An 18,800-nucleotide genomic window follows, 5' to 3' on the forward strand; every position below is an offset into this window, starting at 1 on the left:
ATGTGGTTGGTAAAAACCAATATTACAGCAGGGGTAGAGGGTGGTGGTTCATCTTACCCATCCCCATGAAAGCGATCACTTTGGAGCTGGCAATGGAAATACATTATGACTGTTCATTTAATCTGGTATCAGAAACATCCAGTCAACAGGTCTCCACCATTACGATTGACAATATAAAAGCAGCAGCAGTGTCATATATTGTATGGGATTTACATCCTGTTAGATTCATTACTGTGATGAATTTTATCAAACTTTCTTGTGGGTCGTATTAGTGATGGATGTCACTGTGCTTGACGTTGAGACTTCATGACTCGTGGATTCACAATAACCATGTAGAGCAGGAGTCTAAGCATCTCACCAAAGGCTTTTGACTGGCAGCTTCACAAGGTCTTTGGTCATATGATCACTTTACTATCGACTTTATTGGATAGTAAACATTAACATGAGACATTTTATTTGGTAAAACAATCCCCTGGTTGATATAAATGAATCGGCTGTTCCAATTAGCCTCCAGAAGCATCAACGCAAATTCTTCTCGGCGTGCCTGTGGTATTCAGAGAGTCACATTGGGCCCATGGTGGCATTATAAAAAGATGGCTGCACATGATGGTGGCAGCGGCGGTGGCAGTGTGTCGTACCCAATGTACCGAGCAGGATTTCCAGTTCATATTGTCAGAGGTTAAACAAGCATGATTTGTCCAACCAGTTTGAATAGTGACCCCCGGCCTCATAAAAACTTCTGCGGCATAACTGGGAGAAAGGCCTGATGACACGAGAGAAAACACAAATATAACCCCTGACCTGGCAGCGCAAATGAGGTAAGCACTTTTACATAAAACAAGTGCATTTATTACTGTGCTGAATATTATCAAGAGGAATGTCTCTGCTTTATTCACTCTTACATAAAGTTGTGTTATGGCATCTTGGCTGTGGTACTGTACCGGGTGAAGAGGTTATATCCAGCAGTGATTAGACATACGCACATGATGGACTTGATTTGTCTTGACCTTACCATTACAGTATAATGTAGAGGTACAACGTGTACTGTATAAGTATTTCTTTCTCATCTATACATAGTGGTGGGGGGTAACTACTTACTTTAATGGTTATCTAACCATAAATATACAAATGATTAATTAATGTAACATTTGCAGCCAAGAATCCTTTTATAGACAATTTACTGGGAGCTCAGGCGGATATATATATGGAAAAGCAATGAAAATGGGCCCTCATTTCATAAAGGCTTAATGTGGTACTGCAATGTGCGTGGTGTCATGCACTCAGATATTGGAGCCATGTGCTGCTGGAAACACATGCTGGAAACATCTGTTGCTTCCTTAATGATGGCTACTGAGTTTGTTTCTGTTCAGTTATTGGACATGATTTAGAAAATAAAGTATGAAAGCTAATTCAGAGAGCAAACAAGCAAAAAAAGTACATTACACAGATGTAACATTGTTCGTTTATTGCAATTAACAGCATGAACATTTTTCCAATCACAACAGTTATTTCTGATGACAGGGTAACAATATTGTTGCCTTTCAAATAAATTAAAATAAATTAGGATTTAGACTCTTATAATTTTACCTTCATATCCAACATCTTTTCAATGAAGTCTTTGCAGTGAACTAAAACATTCTGCTCCCTTACTTTCTAAATTATCCCATTGACAGGAAAACTTGCATTGAACATTCACGTCAATTTTTAATCTGTGGAGAAAAAGCAGAAAGAAAAACAAATTTTATGAGAACAAATCATCATAACATTGATTTCTAATAAAGAATGAATCCAAGTTAAATCTTACCTTTAACCACAAGTTTAGTTGAACACTGAGCTTTGCCGAAAGAGTTGACTGCGACCACCTTGTATTCGCCGCCGTCTTTTTGTCGCACTCTGAGGATATACATGGAGCACACACCAAATGCGTTGGTGATGTAGTAGTTGTTGTCTGAGTTGATGCAGATGTCGTCCAGGTACCAGGAAACGCTGGGTGTGGGGCATCCTCGGACAGCGCAGGTCATGAAGAGTTGGTAACCTTTAGGCGGGGTGTGGACTTTTAGAGGAACCAGGATGGATGGAGGCCTCTCCAAGCAGACTTCTGACAAATTTGCTCCACTAGAAGGTATTTGAACTTAAACAGAAAATAACAAAGAAAACTTGGATTTAGCATTAAGAATGGCTGAGAAATGGTCAAAAGTCCATTGATTGATTTCAAGATGCAAGATAAACGGAGTTCAGGAAAGGAGAATGCCGGATGAGCTGTAGCGATATGAATAATAGTAAATATTTATTGGTATGTAGAAAACCATAGAAACAACTGCAGCAGTGTGGGTTCTGTGTTGTTCATATCCATAAAACATACCACCACTCTCTCCCAGTGTTTTCTTTACACCTTATATGACCAATCATAACTGAATAGGACCTGCTCAGTAACACACCTCTGTTACAATTAGCGCCCCATGTAGGTGACCGAGATGGATCTGAGAGCCCCACGTCGTTCTTGGCGTAGATCCGGAAATGATACTCTACCCCGGGAAGGATGTTGTTGGCTGTGTATGAGTGAGCAAAGAGGCGGTCTGCCACTGTCTTCCACATTCTGGTGGTGGAGTCGAGTTGGGACACCACATAGTACACGCGATCGTCGAGCTCCTCGTCCGGAGATGCAGTCCAGGATACCAGCACTTTGCCGTAGACTGTTTGCTCTAACTCCACCGGCCCTGGACTCTTGGGTTCATCTGGGAACGAGTGAAGAATACGTTATGGAGACAAGAAAAAAAAATCTGCTGTTAAACCTTTGCCCTATTTTCTTTCCTTTTGTGAGCGATATTCATTCATTCTTTGTAATTTGGCTATAGTGGATCGTAATGTAATGTTATCATACTCAGGAGGCATTTCACTCCTATGAGGGTTTTTATTAGGGTTGCATTTTAATTTAACAGCTGTTATAAGTTAATCACATCCTATTACTGCGTAGCACACAGTAGGAATTATGGTTCTCATTCCTCCTAGAAGCATTCAGTGTTAATTAGGGTTGCCAATACATTTGTGTGTTATTGGCATTTAATTGACAAAATATTACCCACCCACTGTTGTCCAGTGTTAATACAGCTGATGCTTTCCTGACCAGATGAACACAATGCAATTAAATTAGTCCCTCAATTTAGGCAGGTTAATTCCTCAGTTAAAGACCTGAGGTTTGTTTCATGTGGGTAATATAAGCACAAATAAACTGCCAGCACCAGCGTCTGTGCAGAAATATTTGACTACTGTTCTCATATTTTGTTTTACACTTATCTACATAACACTACACAGTGTTGCTCTGTTACCTGTGACTCTAACTTCAATGTCGAATGAGGCCTCGCCCACTGAGTTTTTGGCTTTGATGGTGTAGATGGCTGAGTCTGACCGCTTTGATGAGGGAATAACTAGCTGAGACATTCCCTCTGTATTGATGACACTAATCCACGGAGCTATTGGCTCATCATCTTTCAGCCAGGTGATCTGGGGTGGAGGTTCAGCCTGGAGACATCAATGTCAGATAAATGAGATAAACTGTGAGGCATGGCTATATGCAGTCATGTCACACTGTGGTAAACTCATCATTCAGAAGTATGACATGGTTGAAATGAGGGTGTGAAATCCAGCATGTGGAACTGATTGAAAAGGCAGATTTAAGATTTATACCAAGGAACAGGGACTCTGTATGCAAACCAGATTTTAGGTTTATCCATACCTCATAGCAAATTTTGATACGTGCAGAATTTCCCGCTCTGATGACAATGAAATCCTCTGGGTCTTTGAAATGAGGTCTCACTTGATGGAAAACACAAAACATGAAATGTAGACGTAAAACAAAGAATTTGCAGGGCAATGACACATTTAAATCATTAATATGCACAGCCAGGGTGTGTAACACTTACTGTTGGGATTCTTTGCGCACACCATTGCAGATGGAGGGCTGGGGTCTCCGGATCCAGACTCATTGATTGCCGAAACCCTGAATTCGTACTCTGATCCCTCAGTGACGTCTTTAACTGCATACTTCACATCTAGTAAGTGACACAGATAGCAAGGAAAAGTCAGAAAAGGAACATTTTTCCTTTAATCAACATACGATCATACATTTTTATTCTGACCAACCCTCAATAGGTTCATTAAGTGCATTCAGGGCAATCCACTGATGCGTGTCCTTCTTCCGCTTCTCCAGTTGATAACCAATAATCGGTACTCCTCTGTCGTCCACTGGGGGCGTCCAGGTCAAATTGATACAGGTCTTAGAGGCACTGACCACAGTGGGGGCACCGGGTGGACCGGAGAGTACTAAGGAATGACAAGTAGTCTAATTAATCAAGTAAGCTCATTAGAAATAATTAAGAAGTAATTAAAGACATAGAATAAATCAAGGACATCTGCATGTTATTACTGCAGGATATTGCAAACAATTCCTCTTGGAGATGTAGTGACCATTATTGCAATGATAAAAGAGAGCTTTTCTGCTGCAGCTAAATAGTGTTGATGATAAACAGTTTGAAACAATCAAAACAAACCTATCCAAAGGCATTTCCATTTATTACAACCTGAGGGAGATTAACATGGTTTTGCTGAGGAATGCTAAATGAGAATTCTCTTTTCCATGCTCACTCATTATGCCAGCCATAATGCTATCAGTTGTCTCCAGGGCGTCGCTGAGACCCTCGGGGTTTTCCGCATAGATGCGGTAGTTGTATCTCTTTCCATGAGTCACATTCCTGTCTCTGAAGGAGGTCCTGTCAGCTGAGACATCCCCAAGTTTTGCCCACAGAGCCTGGCCCGCCTGCTGTCGCTCTATAATATAGTTGGTGACAGCCGAGCCTCCGTCGTCTTTGGGAGGGTTCCATTTGATCTCAATTATAGTTGAGGTTGTTTCAGTAGTCTCCACCGGACCCTCAGGTGGGCCTGGGCGATCTGTTTTAAAAACATGTTAAATTTTAAATGTAGCAACACAAAAATGATACATAGTAAGGTGAAGGTCTCAGTATTTTCAACTTTTCTTATTAGATCCCTCTTCTTTTTTTTTTTTTTACCAAGCACAATAAGCTGAGATGTGGCCTCCACGGCCCCAAACGGGTTTTTGAGTTGGATCTTTATTTCCCCTGCGTCTGTCCGCAGGCAGTCTCTGAGCAGCAGTCGGCTGTGATTGGGTTCCCTCACAATCTTAACGCCTCCTCCATCTTTGATCTCAGTACCATCCTTAAACCAACTGACTGTCAAAGACTCCTGGGTAGTAAAGGGCATCTTGAAAGCAGCGTTCTGCCCCACTCTGACTATCACAGGCTTGGAGAACTTGTGAAGGTCATCAGGGTCAAATCCAGGTACATCTGAAAAGGACAAAGTGGAATTCAATTCAATGCACAGGAACACTTGTGTCATTACAAACATGTTGTGCAATAAGAAGTGAGTTATACCTCCAACAGTGACCTTTCCTTGTGTACTTTGCTCCCCTGATACAAAACGATAAAGTCCAGTGTCGTCATCTCTGCAGCTCTTAATCGTCAGTTTGTGAGAATCTCCATCTTTGGCTATCGTCATCGCGTTACCCGACTTTAACTATTGCAAATCAAAAGGGAAGGGAAGTAGATACCGTTTTGTATTTCATTACAATATTAAAAAAGGAAATTAAAGCAGAAGTAAGCGGAATGTTTGTGTTTAATATAAGTCTTAAATAGTCATATCTTCCGACGGCAATCACTTATATAGAGTGTTTGGTCTGAAACAAGGGTCTGTCAGTCACTCTGCTCTGCTGTAAGCCGAGGAGAAAACTTTCCTTGTATCCTCCAGCCGTGTGCAGCCAAGGGATGCGCGTGAATGTGGTGACGTAGGGACAAGGGCGGGGACTGCTAACTCCATCGGCTGACAAGAAGTTAGCCTAAACAACCGGATCGCTTACTTCTGCTTTAAGTGATTAAAAGTTTGGCTGACTATTGTGTTGTTGAATTAAATAAATGCAATCAATTTGGACTACACTTAAAATTTTGCAATTTCAGGTGTAGTTATTTATGCACTTTACCTGCTCTCCATCTTTAAACCAAGAGCCATCACAGTCCATGTTCATTTTAACATTTAATTCAGCCGGTTTATCACGAAGAGCATAAACATCAGAGAGCCCACTGGTAATTCCCAGCTCTGGACAACATGAGAAAAGAAAAGTTACTCTCCACTTTGCATGTTCAAGTGGTGCATGCCTCTGTTTTTTACTCAGTAATAAATTTGCTGGTTAAATTGTTCATCAAGACCAATGTTTTCCTGTGGACAAGGTCATGGTTATATTTTGAATAAAGACAAAGGTCAAAGCTACTGTATGCTTTGAATGGTTTGGGAAAGAATTTCCAAACCTTTCAAGGCGTCATGCAGTGTGTAAAAAGTGAGAAAAGACATTTATACAGTGCATGACTTCTACAGTGGATCAGTGTTATCTGGCTAGGAAATTGAACAGAAATTACAGTAAGCAAGTTAATGACATCAAAGTGAGAACAGTTTCAAGCAGCTAACATAAAGCTTTCCACATTTTGTTAACAGAAATGTGATGGACTTACAAGTCTCTTTGAAAACATGAACACACATTTGCCCAGTGTGGGTCTTTGGCTCAGTAGTATGTTAAGATAAATGTGTTAAGGATATTTTTTCACATGCTGGTTATAAAGGACTTTGATGTTAGTTCACACCCTCCCATTAATTAAAAATTAATGGGAATTGAATTAGTGCTTGGTATTTGACTAAAAAAAGAAACTATAGCGGAACTACAGCTGTCACAGAGGACACAATAATTTCTTTCTTAAGAAATTATTTGGAGGAGTTGTTTTGTTAATTTTAAAACTCTAAAGCAAATGAAGTTATTTATTAAGTTATTATACATGTGGAATTGAATTAGTGCTTGGTATTTGACTAAAAAAAGAAACTACAGCGGAACTACAGCTGTCACAGAGGACACAATAATTTCTTTCTTAAGAAATTATTTGGAGGAGTCGTTTTGTTAATTTTAAAACTCTAAAGCAAATGAAGTTTTTTGTCTATTATTAGTCTTATAATATCTATGCTGTTCTTCTACTGTTCAGTGTTAAAAATCTGGCATACCGCCTCCTGTATCTGCATGTGGTTGACCAAGCTTTTCACCGCCACTGGTGTCCCCAGCTGAGTGGATAACAGCAATAAAAACAGTAAGTCATTTAAACTTGATTCAGGAAATTACTCCACACATTTTTCTTTGTTCAACCATTGTCTCCCTTACCGCTTCCCGAACCTCCAGTTGCTGCTGATGTGTGACCTATCAGTGATCACAGATAACATGAAAACATCTTTGATTTTATTTTTATTGTTGGTATCAGCTCCTCTTATTATTTTGAAGTCTAATGTTTCTAAGGCTCATGAAGTGTAAAAAAGCTCCCTGACGGGTACCATAGGAGGTTATATCAAACTGCTAAAACGACATTCCTCCTGTCAGCTGCTTCATAGTCTTCATAGGCAGACATGAATTTCTTTGCAATGAAAAGTTGTTGCATCTCAAAATGTAAATATTACCTTTTAAAGATTAAATTATGGATAGGTGAAATGACTCTGCACTTTTTGATTCAGATTTTCTATACCTTACTTATTTTTCTTTCTTTCTTTTTTTCCCCGGCACAATTCAACATTAAACATCATAACCCAACACATGAAACTGACATTTAAGCTGCAGACCATTGTACATGACTGTGTAGCCTCATGTTACCCCGTCCATCTAACCATGCTAAGAAATCTGTAATCTGACCATATAGAGGCAGCCAATCACATTTTGAGCTGACAACACAACATAGAATAAAGTACAAACATTACACTGACCTCAACATTTTGATGCACGGGCTTTTATCACACTAAAATCCCCCCTTTGAATGAAGAACTGACAACTCAACACGTCATTTGTAACATTACTGTCATATTTAGCTTGGACTTAAGAAAAAAAAAACAAACGAATAAACTGTTCAAGCTTCTTACCCATGCCCGCTCCACCTGCACCTGATGAGTCCCCTGCTCCTGTGTCTGCTGCTTCTGTGAGCCATGAAAACTAGTCAGTGGTTGCCATGTCAACAAGTTAGCATAATGTTACAAACAAATTGATTCAATAAAGGTTCCCATGATTTGTCAATACATTTAACAATTATTATTTAAATCCCAATGGTTTCAATATGTTCATTCATTGTTTGTTTTTTTTCTTTCTAAGAAGTGTCAGAGAATGGCGCAATGCACAAACCCGAGTCCTGTGGTCTTCAAATGTCTTGTTTTGTCAGACCAACAGGGTTAGGGTTAGGGGTTACTGACATTTGCAAGGAGAGAACGTTAGGAACCATAATAGATTCAAAAGGAACAGAGTAATATGAACGAGAGATCACTGAATAGGTATAAGTCAATAATCATGTCAGAAATAACTGCTTTGATTAACATAGACCTTAGTCATGACTACACTGCAGGACCTTGGATTTCTAATGACCAGCCAACATGACTGTGTTGTTAAGCAGGAAGCTTACAGGTGATGTTCTTACTTGGTTCAGAGGGTTTTGCTGCTTTAGTGGTTGCAGGAGCTGTAGGAGTTTCAGGTGGAGCTGCAGCTGCAGCTTCTTTAGCAGCTTGAATTTGTTCTTTTCTTTCTTCTCTTTCTTTCTCTAATTTTACTTGTTGCTCTTGGGCAATTTTCAGTAAGTCCACATCAGATCCTCCCGCCCTTGTTGTTTTCCTCGCAGATTTTTTGCCCTTTTGTGCATCTTTGTCCGCTAATTTGAGTAAAAAAAACAAACAAACATATTATGACATCAAAGCCTAAATTAATTTGATGAAATTCAAGGAAATGCAGTTCACTTCTGTCATTTAAAGATCCTTTGTATTTATTATCCATTACTGGTTATTTTCGGTTATCAGATTTTGATGGGGTTTATCTTACCTTCAACGACAAGCCATGCATTGCAAGATTTTATTCCTGCACAGGCAGAGTAAATTCCTTTGTCTACCACCATGCAGTCCTTGACCACCAGCCTGTGAATGAGCTTGTCCTCAGAGACTTCAATATCATATTTATCCCCTTGCTCCAGTGGCATATTCTTGCCAAACCACAAAATCCTGGAGAAGGGATTTGACAGGACACACTCAAACACAGCGTCCTCTCTCTCCACCGCCTTCACTTCCTGAATCTTCACCAAGAAATCCACCATGGGGACTGAATAAAAAAACAAGTGCTTAGTTTTATCTTAAATAATTTGTTATATCTGCATGAATGATCATTATGAAAACACAGTTCATACAGTTAACTGCAACCACTTTTCCTATGCAACAAAAACATATTTTAATTAAATTGAAGCTTTTAATTTCCCATGTGTCCAACTTACTTTTAAATTCAGTGGAAAACATATTCACATCCCCTACATCCAACTGGTACAGTCCTGCATCTTCAGGCATGAGATCCCTCATACTGAAAGTATACTTTCTCCCCACTCTTTTCAGGCAGTGCTTCATCTTATCTCCCAACTCCTTTGTATATGGTATCATTACACCATCCTGTCAAGGAAATATACAGTACAATGTAATTTACCTCTGGGATTATTGATAGGATGACACCTCGCTAACCTGTGATGCAGTATTATGTTGAAGAGCTGCTACGGCTTGTTATTGTGTTCCCACACTAACCTTGTATAAGAATATCGAGCTGCTTTGGTCAAGAAGGTCCATGTCAATCTCGAAGGATGCCGTGCCATCTGCATTGACCTGAATAGGTCTCAGATTTGATAGGCTTTTGACGAACTGGGACAAAAACAGAATGAGTACAGAATGAAAATATTCAACTAAAATCAAATAGACATTATTTTGAATTAACAGATACAGAAATTACCTCATGTCACTGAAATTAGCTTTTTTTAAAATAAAATAAATAAACAAATTATCTGAGTGCAACGTCAACGTCAAGTCCTGTAATTTAAATAAAAGCTAACAAATGGATATTCAATTACAATAAATCCCTCACCACAGCTTGTTCTTCCTCCCTTTCCTTCTTCATTTCACCCAGTTGCTTGAGCATCCAGCGAAAGTTAGTGACTCCAAACTCTGCACAGATTCTCTCATAGTCCTTTTTATCAGCGCTCATTAGCAACTCCCAAAATCTCGGATCGATGTCCCCTTCTTTTTTCGCAGGTTCCTCACTTTTGGGACGGACTTTACTGGAAATTAAAATAAGTTTAATTGGTAGTTAATTGTCATGTAAATCTGCATTGTATAAATTCTGCATGTAGTAACTGAAACTCACCTTTTCCTTTTTAGCACCTTCTTAAAGTCCACATCAGCGGCTTCTGCTGGTTGCTGTGCTTTGTTCTTTTTGAAACCGACTGAGAACAGAAATGAGGGCACTTCAATTATTATACAGCCACATAATTAAATAGCACACAGAGGGACTGTGGAGTGATAACTACGGGAGTAAGTGTAATACACTCAAGGTTATGAAGTAGAGAAGTATTAAATTTGGATACAAGTGGTTGCAAGTAGATGTGGGAGAATGACTGAATGGGCATGCTGCCTATTAGATTACTTTGTTTTACTACTAACATGAATTTGTGATTTCACTTTGCATAGCAAGTGTCAACCGTCCTTACCTTCAATAACATTCAGAACAACTGTGACCATGGCTTGTCCAAATTCATTTGTGGCAAAGCATTTATAGGTATCGGCTTGATCTGGCTTAACATTAGGCATCTGGAAGATAAGACACAGGTTAAATACAGTGAGTCCAAAATATCGTTGCTCATCAGGCTCATACAGTACCTACATACTTCTCTGATTTATTTAAACCCGTTCTGTGCCCCAGTTTCCAGGCTATTTGCTATTAGAGCCTCCTCACTACGCCTGCTGACACAGTCTTCAGTTTATTCGTAATCTCCTCTTTAAACTTTTCTCTTTGTGTCATAGATTTTTATTTAAACAGTTTTTATTTTTTAATTGTCTTTACCTCATCTCTAGTTTTATTTCTTTTTTCACTTTGTATTACTGTTATTAAAAGTGCTATATAAATAAAGTTATTGTAGTTTAGCTGTGGTTCCAAACTTTTTCTCATTCCCAGCATATTAGATGTTACTTAAAACAATTGATTTAAGTTTTGTTTCATTGTGCATTTGGAGAAATGTGCTATAGAGGAGCACAATCTACTAAAGTTATAACTTTAGTAGATTGTGCTCCTCTCTGGATTAAATCCCCCTATTGTTGAAAATGTAATTAGCAAAGCAAGCCAATGGGTGGGATGTCTGTATGACCTTGATGTTATCAAATCATTATTTCTTCTCCTTTTCTTTCTCTGTCTCTTTCTATTTATATGTTCCTCTGTGCTATTTCTATAGCTGCTTTACATCAGCATGTTGCTGTATTGTCACTGTTATTTGATAGCTTGTATCACTTACCTCGAATGTATGCTCATTGGAATTGGGATCGTATTTGGTCTGGTATCTTGATGTATCAGACACATCTCCATTATTCCTGCTCCATGACACAGTCGGCGTTGGGTCTCCAGTGACAATGGCTTTAAAAAAAGCAAATTTCCCTGCAAAAAACAACAACAACAACAACAACAACAACAGAAAAACAACATAACAGCATAAGGTGACCTTTATTATTTTTCTTTGGAAAGACAGCAAATACAAATGAATTTAGAATTACAAACTGTGGAGAGTTTTTTTTTTTTTAATTTTTATGATAGTGTAAAAATAGATTATGTTGTACTCTTGTCTTGTAGCTCCTCTTGCTTTTAAATCATTGTCAGTGCGTGTTTAGTTTTATCTGACTTACACAGGAGTCAAGGTGTTGAATGGCAGGGCTCTGCTCCTGCTGGCCTCACACAATATTTAAATGGGTTTTATCCATTATGCAGAGTCATGCAAAATCCACCTTGGAATATTACGTGGTATTAATGTTTAAAATGACTCTTTGGCTACCAGTCCTACCCTCTTGGATGGTCAAAGCAATTGGCTTGCGGGTGAAGTCTGGATGGCTCTTTCCCTCTGGCAACGTCTCAATATATTGTGTAATCATCACCCCGGGGACCTTAGATTTTTTCTTGATCCCCACTGTGAGCATTAGAAAAGGAAGTCAGTGATGATACAGTTGACGCTTTAGCATAGAAAATAATGAAAATGAATATCCTTCAAGGTTGTTGTTTTGTAATCAAATCATCACTCACATAAACCATGCAGAAACTCATTCTAATACATCACGTATTAGAATGTTTCATGTTAACTCAGTCTATCGTCATTTGGATCTAGACAGTACACATACATGTTACATACATGTATGTATGTATGTATACATGTGGCTCAGGTGTAGACGGTTGTCTGACATCATTGTACATTTACATTTCAATACCTTTTTTTATCTTTTTAAAACGGTAACCTCAGGAGTCCATGCCTGAAATCCAACCTCAGTACAGATATGTAGAGAAGATGCTCCTACATATCCGCACACACAATGTATGAATGTTCATACACTGTATTATGAATTAATTGCATATCACTTTTTCATGCCTTCGTGTGCAGTTGGAATAGAAACCATCTGTTATTCGGTTTCTCTGTTGTACCCTAAGCCTACCTTCTTTACCATCTTCATCGGGACCTGATAAGGCACATGTTAAAGAGCATATACAGCACATGTCAGCATTGCAGTATGGATTAGACTAAAATCATTAAACTGTGGGACAGAAAATAAAATACCGAAGAAGCATATAATGTGCTGAATGGCTAAATTGTAAGAGTTGGCAGCTGAGGCTAGATCACATTAACACAAGGTTAAATAATGTAATATTTCCAGCATTTCTGTAAACATTGTTGTCCAAGTCAAACACAGTGATGTGATGTATGTTGTGTAATACCATTACATGCATACAATCTCTTTACTGTATGAGCTCCTGTTGGTCTAGAATAGATGCTGTTGTACAGTCTAAATGTGTTTCCTGATGGGCAAATTGCATCTGGTGAACAGGATAAGTCTAATTTGAATAGTACTACTGTTAGAGTATGAAAGCATATGCTAAACTCTGTAAGATCGAGGTTTCCTATAGAACAAATAATCACAAAAATACACAAATGCAAAAAGTGAATACATATATTCACAACTCCTTCAGATTTATTCATTAATAGAGCTCCTTGCCAAACTCATTCTCTCAAACTGGGATCTGGAAATGTTATATTACCTCTCATATAGCCTGGATCAGTGGAAATCAGGACATTAGGAAGAGCAACTGTATTAAGTTCATAACAGTGTGACTCAGTAATGACATTTTACTAGTTGGAGTGATATTATACAGTAGTAGGGGAAAGAATCAAGGTTCCTATTAGATTTAAGGTTGGTAATATCCACTAATTCTTTGAGAAGACTCTTTTTCATTTTCCCTCCCTCCAGCTTCAGATTACAGGTTTTTATTTGGTTTCTTGTCACCTCTGTGTTGCTAATGGATCTCAGAGTTTTGAATAAAAGAACAAAAATAAACATCACACGCTAGCTTGTCATTGGATGTTCTTCTTTGAAGCCTCCTGTAGAAAATAAGATCACTCTTCAGTGCTCACCTTGGCCAGTGGCTGTCCCAGCCGTCACTTTTGATTTTCGAAACATTGCGAGTCCTTTGATTCCTGGATGGATTTAGCAAGATTCCCCCAACTGCAAGAGATGATGGAGGGCAGTTAAGTACAGCAATTACAGCTCTACTGATCTATTCAAACAGCAGGGGAGACTTTCTTGCTTCTTATTCTCTCAGAATATAATAAATAACTCACCAGTGGCTTTCAAGTGTGATATTATAGAAAAGACTATTTGTTGAAGGATTCCGGGCAGGCAGAAGCCCTGCCCAGAGCCTCCACTGGTGCCAAGAAAGTTTTGAGGTTTGACAGATTCTTTATTGGATTACGTAAGTGCAATGTGCTCTTCCAATACAGTATGATCTTTTCATGTTGAAATATTGCAGAGATTATACAAAATTACCAAGCTCTTAAAGAATTGCCAAGCTTGGTTAAATTTGTTTTAATTGCTGTGTTTTGGAAGATCACAGCCAGGTTGCTGGAGGGACTCATTATTATTCAAAAAACAATCGCTGCTTTGCCAAACAGGCATGAAAGTAAACGTTTGCCTCCATTTAAAGAAAAGTTGACCGTGTGTTACCTTTGGTTCGACTGCTATGGTTCGACTGCAGACGCCCAGTATGTCGTAAAAGACACATAAACATGATCATCTGCGGCTGCTTGCCATGCAGCTGCTTGCTGTATACCGAGGGTTATCACATTCCCTAAAAATAAAATCCTCTTAAAATTAGAGCCGCGGTGTAGGATTTCAACCTCATGATGTAATTTCTTACCAGGCTTGATCTATCGTTATTCAGGAGTTTTTGTTGTCTGTTTAAGCTGCGCTGTGCTGGCTTGATGTTCAAATGATTACATGCTTATAAATTAACATTTTTTATGATCTGTCACTTCCATTCGTAGCAGCGATCTCTACTTGTACATAGCAATCTTTCATTACCCACATGGCGACTAAATTTAGAATGACAAATGTCACTTCACTGAAATAGATGGATGGAACATTAATTGTAATGGATTCTGTGTTGCTGCGGCTTAAGGGGATTTGCAGAAATGTCGCTGTTTGTTTAGAAAGCCAACTACATGCTAGGCATATATTTCCTTCACACAAGTGTGGTATGTGATTGTAAGACCAAAGAAAATCCAAGCACTTGTTGCTTGTTGCACCCAAAACTGACCTCAAAATACAGTGTAGAGTGTGTCTGTTGTCAGCGTCAGTCAATAAAATTGTGCAGTTCAGTAGTTTATAGCCATTTTTAGGCTCCTGTGTAACACTGCACTGTTTCTGTAAACAGAAAGTCTGCGAGAAAACTCTGCCAGGCAGCTTTAACTGGAAATTGGTCTTTGCCTACAGAGTAAAGTTTACTAACTGTTTGTCAATGGCACTGACATCACGGGTATTGGAACAACCCAACTCACCTATAGCAACAGGATGTTTGCTTAAAGTAGAATACCACAGTAGGCAATCAGGGTCATATAAACTGTAAATAAAGACAGAAAAACAGACTTTCCATTTAACTGCATATTCCAAAAAATCTCATCATATTCCAAGTGATTCTCCATTGCATGAGACACACTTTTACATCTCAATCACAGTGTAGATTCAAATGTTAGTTGTGGGGCAGAGGAGACCGAGAACACGCGGCATTGCCTGGAGCTAGAATATATTTCCTGGCAGCAGCAAGAAATGTCCTTTTATTCCCTGCACTGATTGTTGACCCAGGTCCTTGGTTTAAAGCTCCAGTGTAGAGATGCTCAGGTTCCAAACTATTGATTATAGTCTGCCCCACACAATGTTTTCGTACCAGTTTTATTGAAAATTGATGAAAAGAATCTATATGAGAGTTATTCATACAGAAACAGTCGGCGATTGAGTCCCATTGCAGACTGGATATGATCTGCAGCATTACTGAATAAATGTGAGTGGGAGAATTAAACTGTGAACTAAATTAAATAAAGTGTTGCTAGTGCTGTTTGAACTCTGTAGCTGTTTGCTATGAAACAATTTTGCTATCCCAACACCGGTTTGACTTAAAGCTAACACTTTATAGCTCTGTGCCAAATTGAGCAATGGCAGGGACAATGCATGATTGGATTGTGCATTCTCTGCATGGTTATGTATCTCTGCTCTCCTAGCAGAGCAGGCTGTAAAAGCAGTGCAGGGGTCACCTTAGGTTGCAGGCTAGAGAGGTGGATGGAGGTAAATAGGTGAACAGACAGACAGCCACTCTCACTGGTTGACTGACAGGCTGAATGACCGAAAGGCCAACTGACTAATTTACTGTTACCTTTACCTCTATGCAGGGATGAGAAGCTGCTGCGCTTTGATGAGGCAATTAGTTATTTCACAACTAAATTTGAATTCAAGATAGCAAACTCTAGTACATGTGTCCAGCGTTTATTATAATCAAAGATCACTGGACGCATTTCATGGAGCTGTCAAACATTAATATTATCAGTTAATTGAATTAGGGGTATGGCCAGAATTATTTCACTAGAAACTAAATTTCAGTCATTTGAATTTGAAGCAGAAACAGAATCACAAGAGTGAGAACTGAATATTGCAGTGTGAATGTGACACACTTCAAGTAAATTCAGATTTTTTAAATTAAGTAACTGCAATTCAGTTATAAGCTAAATTTCAATTTCATGTTTCACAATACAGATTTAAAAAAAGTTTTTCAATGCAAATTATGTGATGCAAATTTTGTTGTTATTCAAGTTGAGCATTTCCAATTCAAATGATCAAAATTCAATTCAGACACCACTCAGTGAACTAGACGAACTTCTGCTTTTATTTATTATTATTTTTATCAAGTTGAATGACCGGAAACATGAAATTTAGCAGCGTTATCAAACATTCTACCAAACTGTTGAAAGAGTGTCACAGCGTTGTTAATAAAGTTGACACATTGTCAGATGTTAAGCTACTCATAGCCTCTCTCATGTATACTATTTGCACAAACCAGGCACCACCCGGTATAGGCGCGTGATATTCTAGGGTGTCGATGGTCCGCGGCTGTTGGAAGACGAGAAAAGTGGATTGTCATATGATAGGTCACATGCCACATAAAACTGTGAACATCCCACCTCGAACATCTTAATATGCTTGTAAATCACTGCTGACATGACGAGCGAGCCACACCGCAGTGGAGCCTGCTCAGTGCACCAGCTCATTTTGGTATAATATTCTCATTCTGAAATATTATTGATCGTTTTTACACTTCCAGTTATTGAGGAGTTGCAGTTTGTTTTTCTGTAGCAAAAAGTCCGTGTTAATCATTTAATATTTTCATGCTGTACTTTGTTACAGAAAATGTGCTGTGCTAAGTCTGCTCTAACTATACTTAGATTAAATATGATAACATATGATCACTTCCCCTGATTATAAATTGCGTGCTATTTAACTTTTAATATCGGAGAACTCTAAAATGCAGGTCGTACAAAGTTCATTTATTTAATGCTCGATCACCATTTGAGCTATACACCCACTGTGACTTTCAAAACTTGTTCTGTGTACTTGGCTTCTGACATGGTCCTACACTAACAGCCTCCCTGCTGTGAGGGCTCGATTTGATGGGTTTCATGTGACCTGTGCTGAAATACAGCACTGGACAGTAGACTCAGAGACTGAGGGCATCATAAAAGTGATTAAAAGCAAGTCACCATAAGGCCGCATAGAGAACGCATGTGCCTATCTACGGAATTAACATTGATGCTGAGCATGTGCAGGAGCTGAGAGTGACAGCTTTGCTTAATTTGGGTTATTACCAGGCCCTCTTTTGGCCTAGTTGCGGAGAGAGCTTATGGTGTGTGATCTATCTTTTTCTTTCTTCAGCAGTAGTAAAAAGTGGAGAAACAAATGAGAAGGGGAGCTTGGCAGTGTTGTAGTAAATTTCAAACTGAGTTTGAGAAAGCATGCTCATAAAAAACAGATTTTTTTCTGTTAGGTGAGTAGAAAGACTACCCAATTAGTCGTCAAAAAACTCAAGCTGTTATCGGCCTTTAAAAAGAATTATATTTGTGGTACTTGTCTGTATCTCACAGAGCAGAAATATAATTATTAATATTTATTACATGTTTTTGAGTTACCAAATTGACAAAAAATACATGTATTAGACCTGGTGACCTCACAAACTTTATCTATTATATTTTATTTTAATGTCCTCTGTATCATTTGTTTTTACTGACAGTATGGGATATTACAGACAACCTTTAAGCCTTCTAATTTAAATTTAAATCACAAACTTCTTCTCTTTGGAAAAAAAAGTATAGATTTGTGTAATCATTAGAGCAGCAAAAGTGGATAGTATTAATACGAGTAATGGCAAACTTAAACACTGGACTGTTACACATCCGCCCAAGGCAGCGCAATAGTTTTCATAGGCAAACACTTTCCACAGTTGGCCACATAAACTCTTACCTAGACGTTACGAGTGAATCAGCCACAGGATGATTTTGTTGTTATAGTCTATAACACACTCTCAATACTTTCGCACCTCCACCTAATCCTGGTGCTGAATGTAAAGATGAATGATGAACTTACCTCAGTCCTCCTGTGATCCTCTTGAGTGGTTCTGCTTCCCAGTCTGATATTTGAGTGTTGCCTCCCTGCTCTACAAGCTATTAAATCCTTACAGGAATGCCAACGACTCTGCGACAAGCACCCACGTTGTCAGACATGGTGCCTGCCAAGAAAGGGGATTGCTTTTTTGTTTTTGGCATAAATCACAACCTCAAGCAAGGTGGGAGGAGGAAAAGCCAAGGTTGGCTGCAAGCCTCACACAGGGATGACCATGACCATGGCTTCTTGTTGACAAATGCATGAGCTTCTTCAGGACGTGTAGGCTAAATGAGATGCATTTTCAGCCTAAAAAAATGGAATTTAGCCATTTTTTCCATCATGATTTCTATACACAGGCCCCATATGCTCCAATATAATGTGTGTGTATCTGTGAAATTAGATTTTGAGTGCACTGTATTTTGTAATGTTTTTGGTGTCCTGATCCTTTTTTCATTTTGATTTGCAACTTTTGCACTCCCTGAATTTGGAATTTGGAAATATAGAAGTCAGGTATAGTTTTTTCAGTGTTATGTTACTCAGTATTGTACTTGGGTGGTGGAGTTGAGTAAGAACATGTTTTGACGCCAGAGCTTAGTGTTGACAGCCAAGTATGCTCGTGTTGACACTCTTATGAAATT

The 18,800-nt window shown here is 38.8% G+C and overlaps 1 protein-coding gene across 2 annotated transcripts; it reads right to left on the reverse strand.

Annotated features, from left to right (window-relative positions):
• Window positions 1–1,457: 1,457 nt before the first annotated feature.
• Window positions 1,458–18,280, reverse strand: igfn1.4 (immunoglobulin like and fibronectin type III domain containing 1, tandem duplicate 4). Of its 2 annotated transcripts, XM_083972571.1 has the most exons (24): window positions 18,145–18,271; window positions 13,596–13,686; window positions 12,622–12,645; window positions 11,982–12,104; window positions 11,442–11,581; window positions 10,644–10,743; window positions 10,301–10,379; window positions 10,022–10,214; window positions 9,688–9,801; window positions 9,390–9,558; window positions 8,948–9,220; window positions 8,553–8,780; window positions 8,008–8,055; window positions 6,047–6,162; window positions 5,445–5,586; window positions 5,064–5,357; window positions 4,642–4,944; window positions 4,141–4,320; window positions 3,921–4,049; window positions 3,734–3,813; window positions 3,327–3,519; window positions 2,439–2,735; window positions 1,805–2,131; window positions 1,458–1,709 (listed from the first exon to the last, which is right to left on the reverse strand). In XM_083972571.1, exons 2-24 carry the CDS (start codon window positions 13,639–13,641, stop codon window positions 1,705–1,707), a joined length of 3,603 nt encoding a protein of 1,200 aa, XP_083828697.1. In that variant the 5' UTR covers window positions 13,642–13,686; window positions 18,145–18,271; the 3' UTR covers window positions 1,458–1,704. The 2 variants fall into 2 exon arrangements, with proteins under 2 accessions (XP_083828697.1, XP_083828698.1); XM_083972572.1 differs by lacking the exon at window positions 12,622–12,645 and having other exon boundaries at window positions 18,145–18,280.
• Window positions 18,281–18,800: the final 520 nt, after the last annotated feature.

Source organism: Trachurus trachurus (genome assembly GCF_905171665.1).
Source record: "Trachurus trachurus genome assembly, chromosome: 5".
NCBI classification, from domain to species: Eukaryota; Metazoa; Chordata; class Actinopteri; order Carangiformes; family Carangidae; genus Trachurus; species Trachurus trachurus.

Coding starts and splice junctions, on each gene's coding strand:
- igfn1.4 (XM_083972571.1), bottom strand. CDS start 13,641: ATGTTTCGAAAATCAAAAGTGACGGCTGGGACAGCCACTGGCCAAG. Junction 12,105..12,621: donor CGATGAAGATGGTAAAGAAG/GTAGGCTTAGGG, acceptor TAATGCTCACAG/TGGGGATCAAGAAAAAATCT. Junction 2,736..3,326: donor CATTGAAGTTAGAGTCACAG/GTAACAGAGCAA, acceptor ACTCGTTCCCAG/ATGAACCCAAGAGTCCAGGG.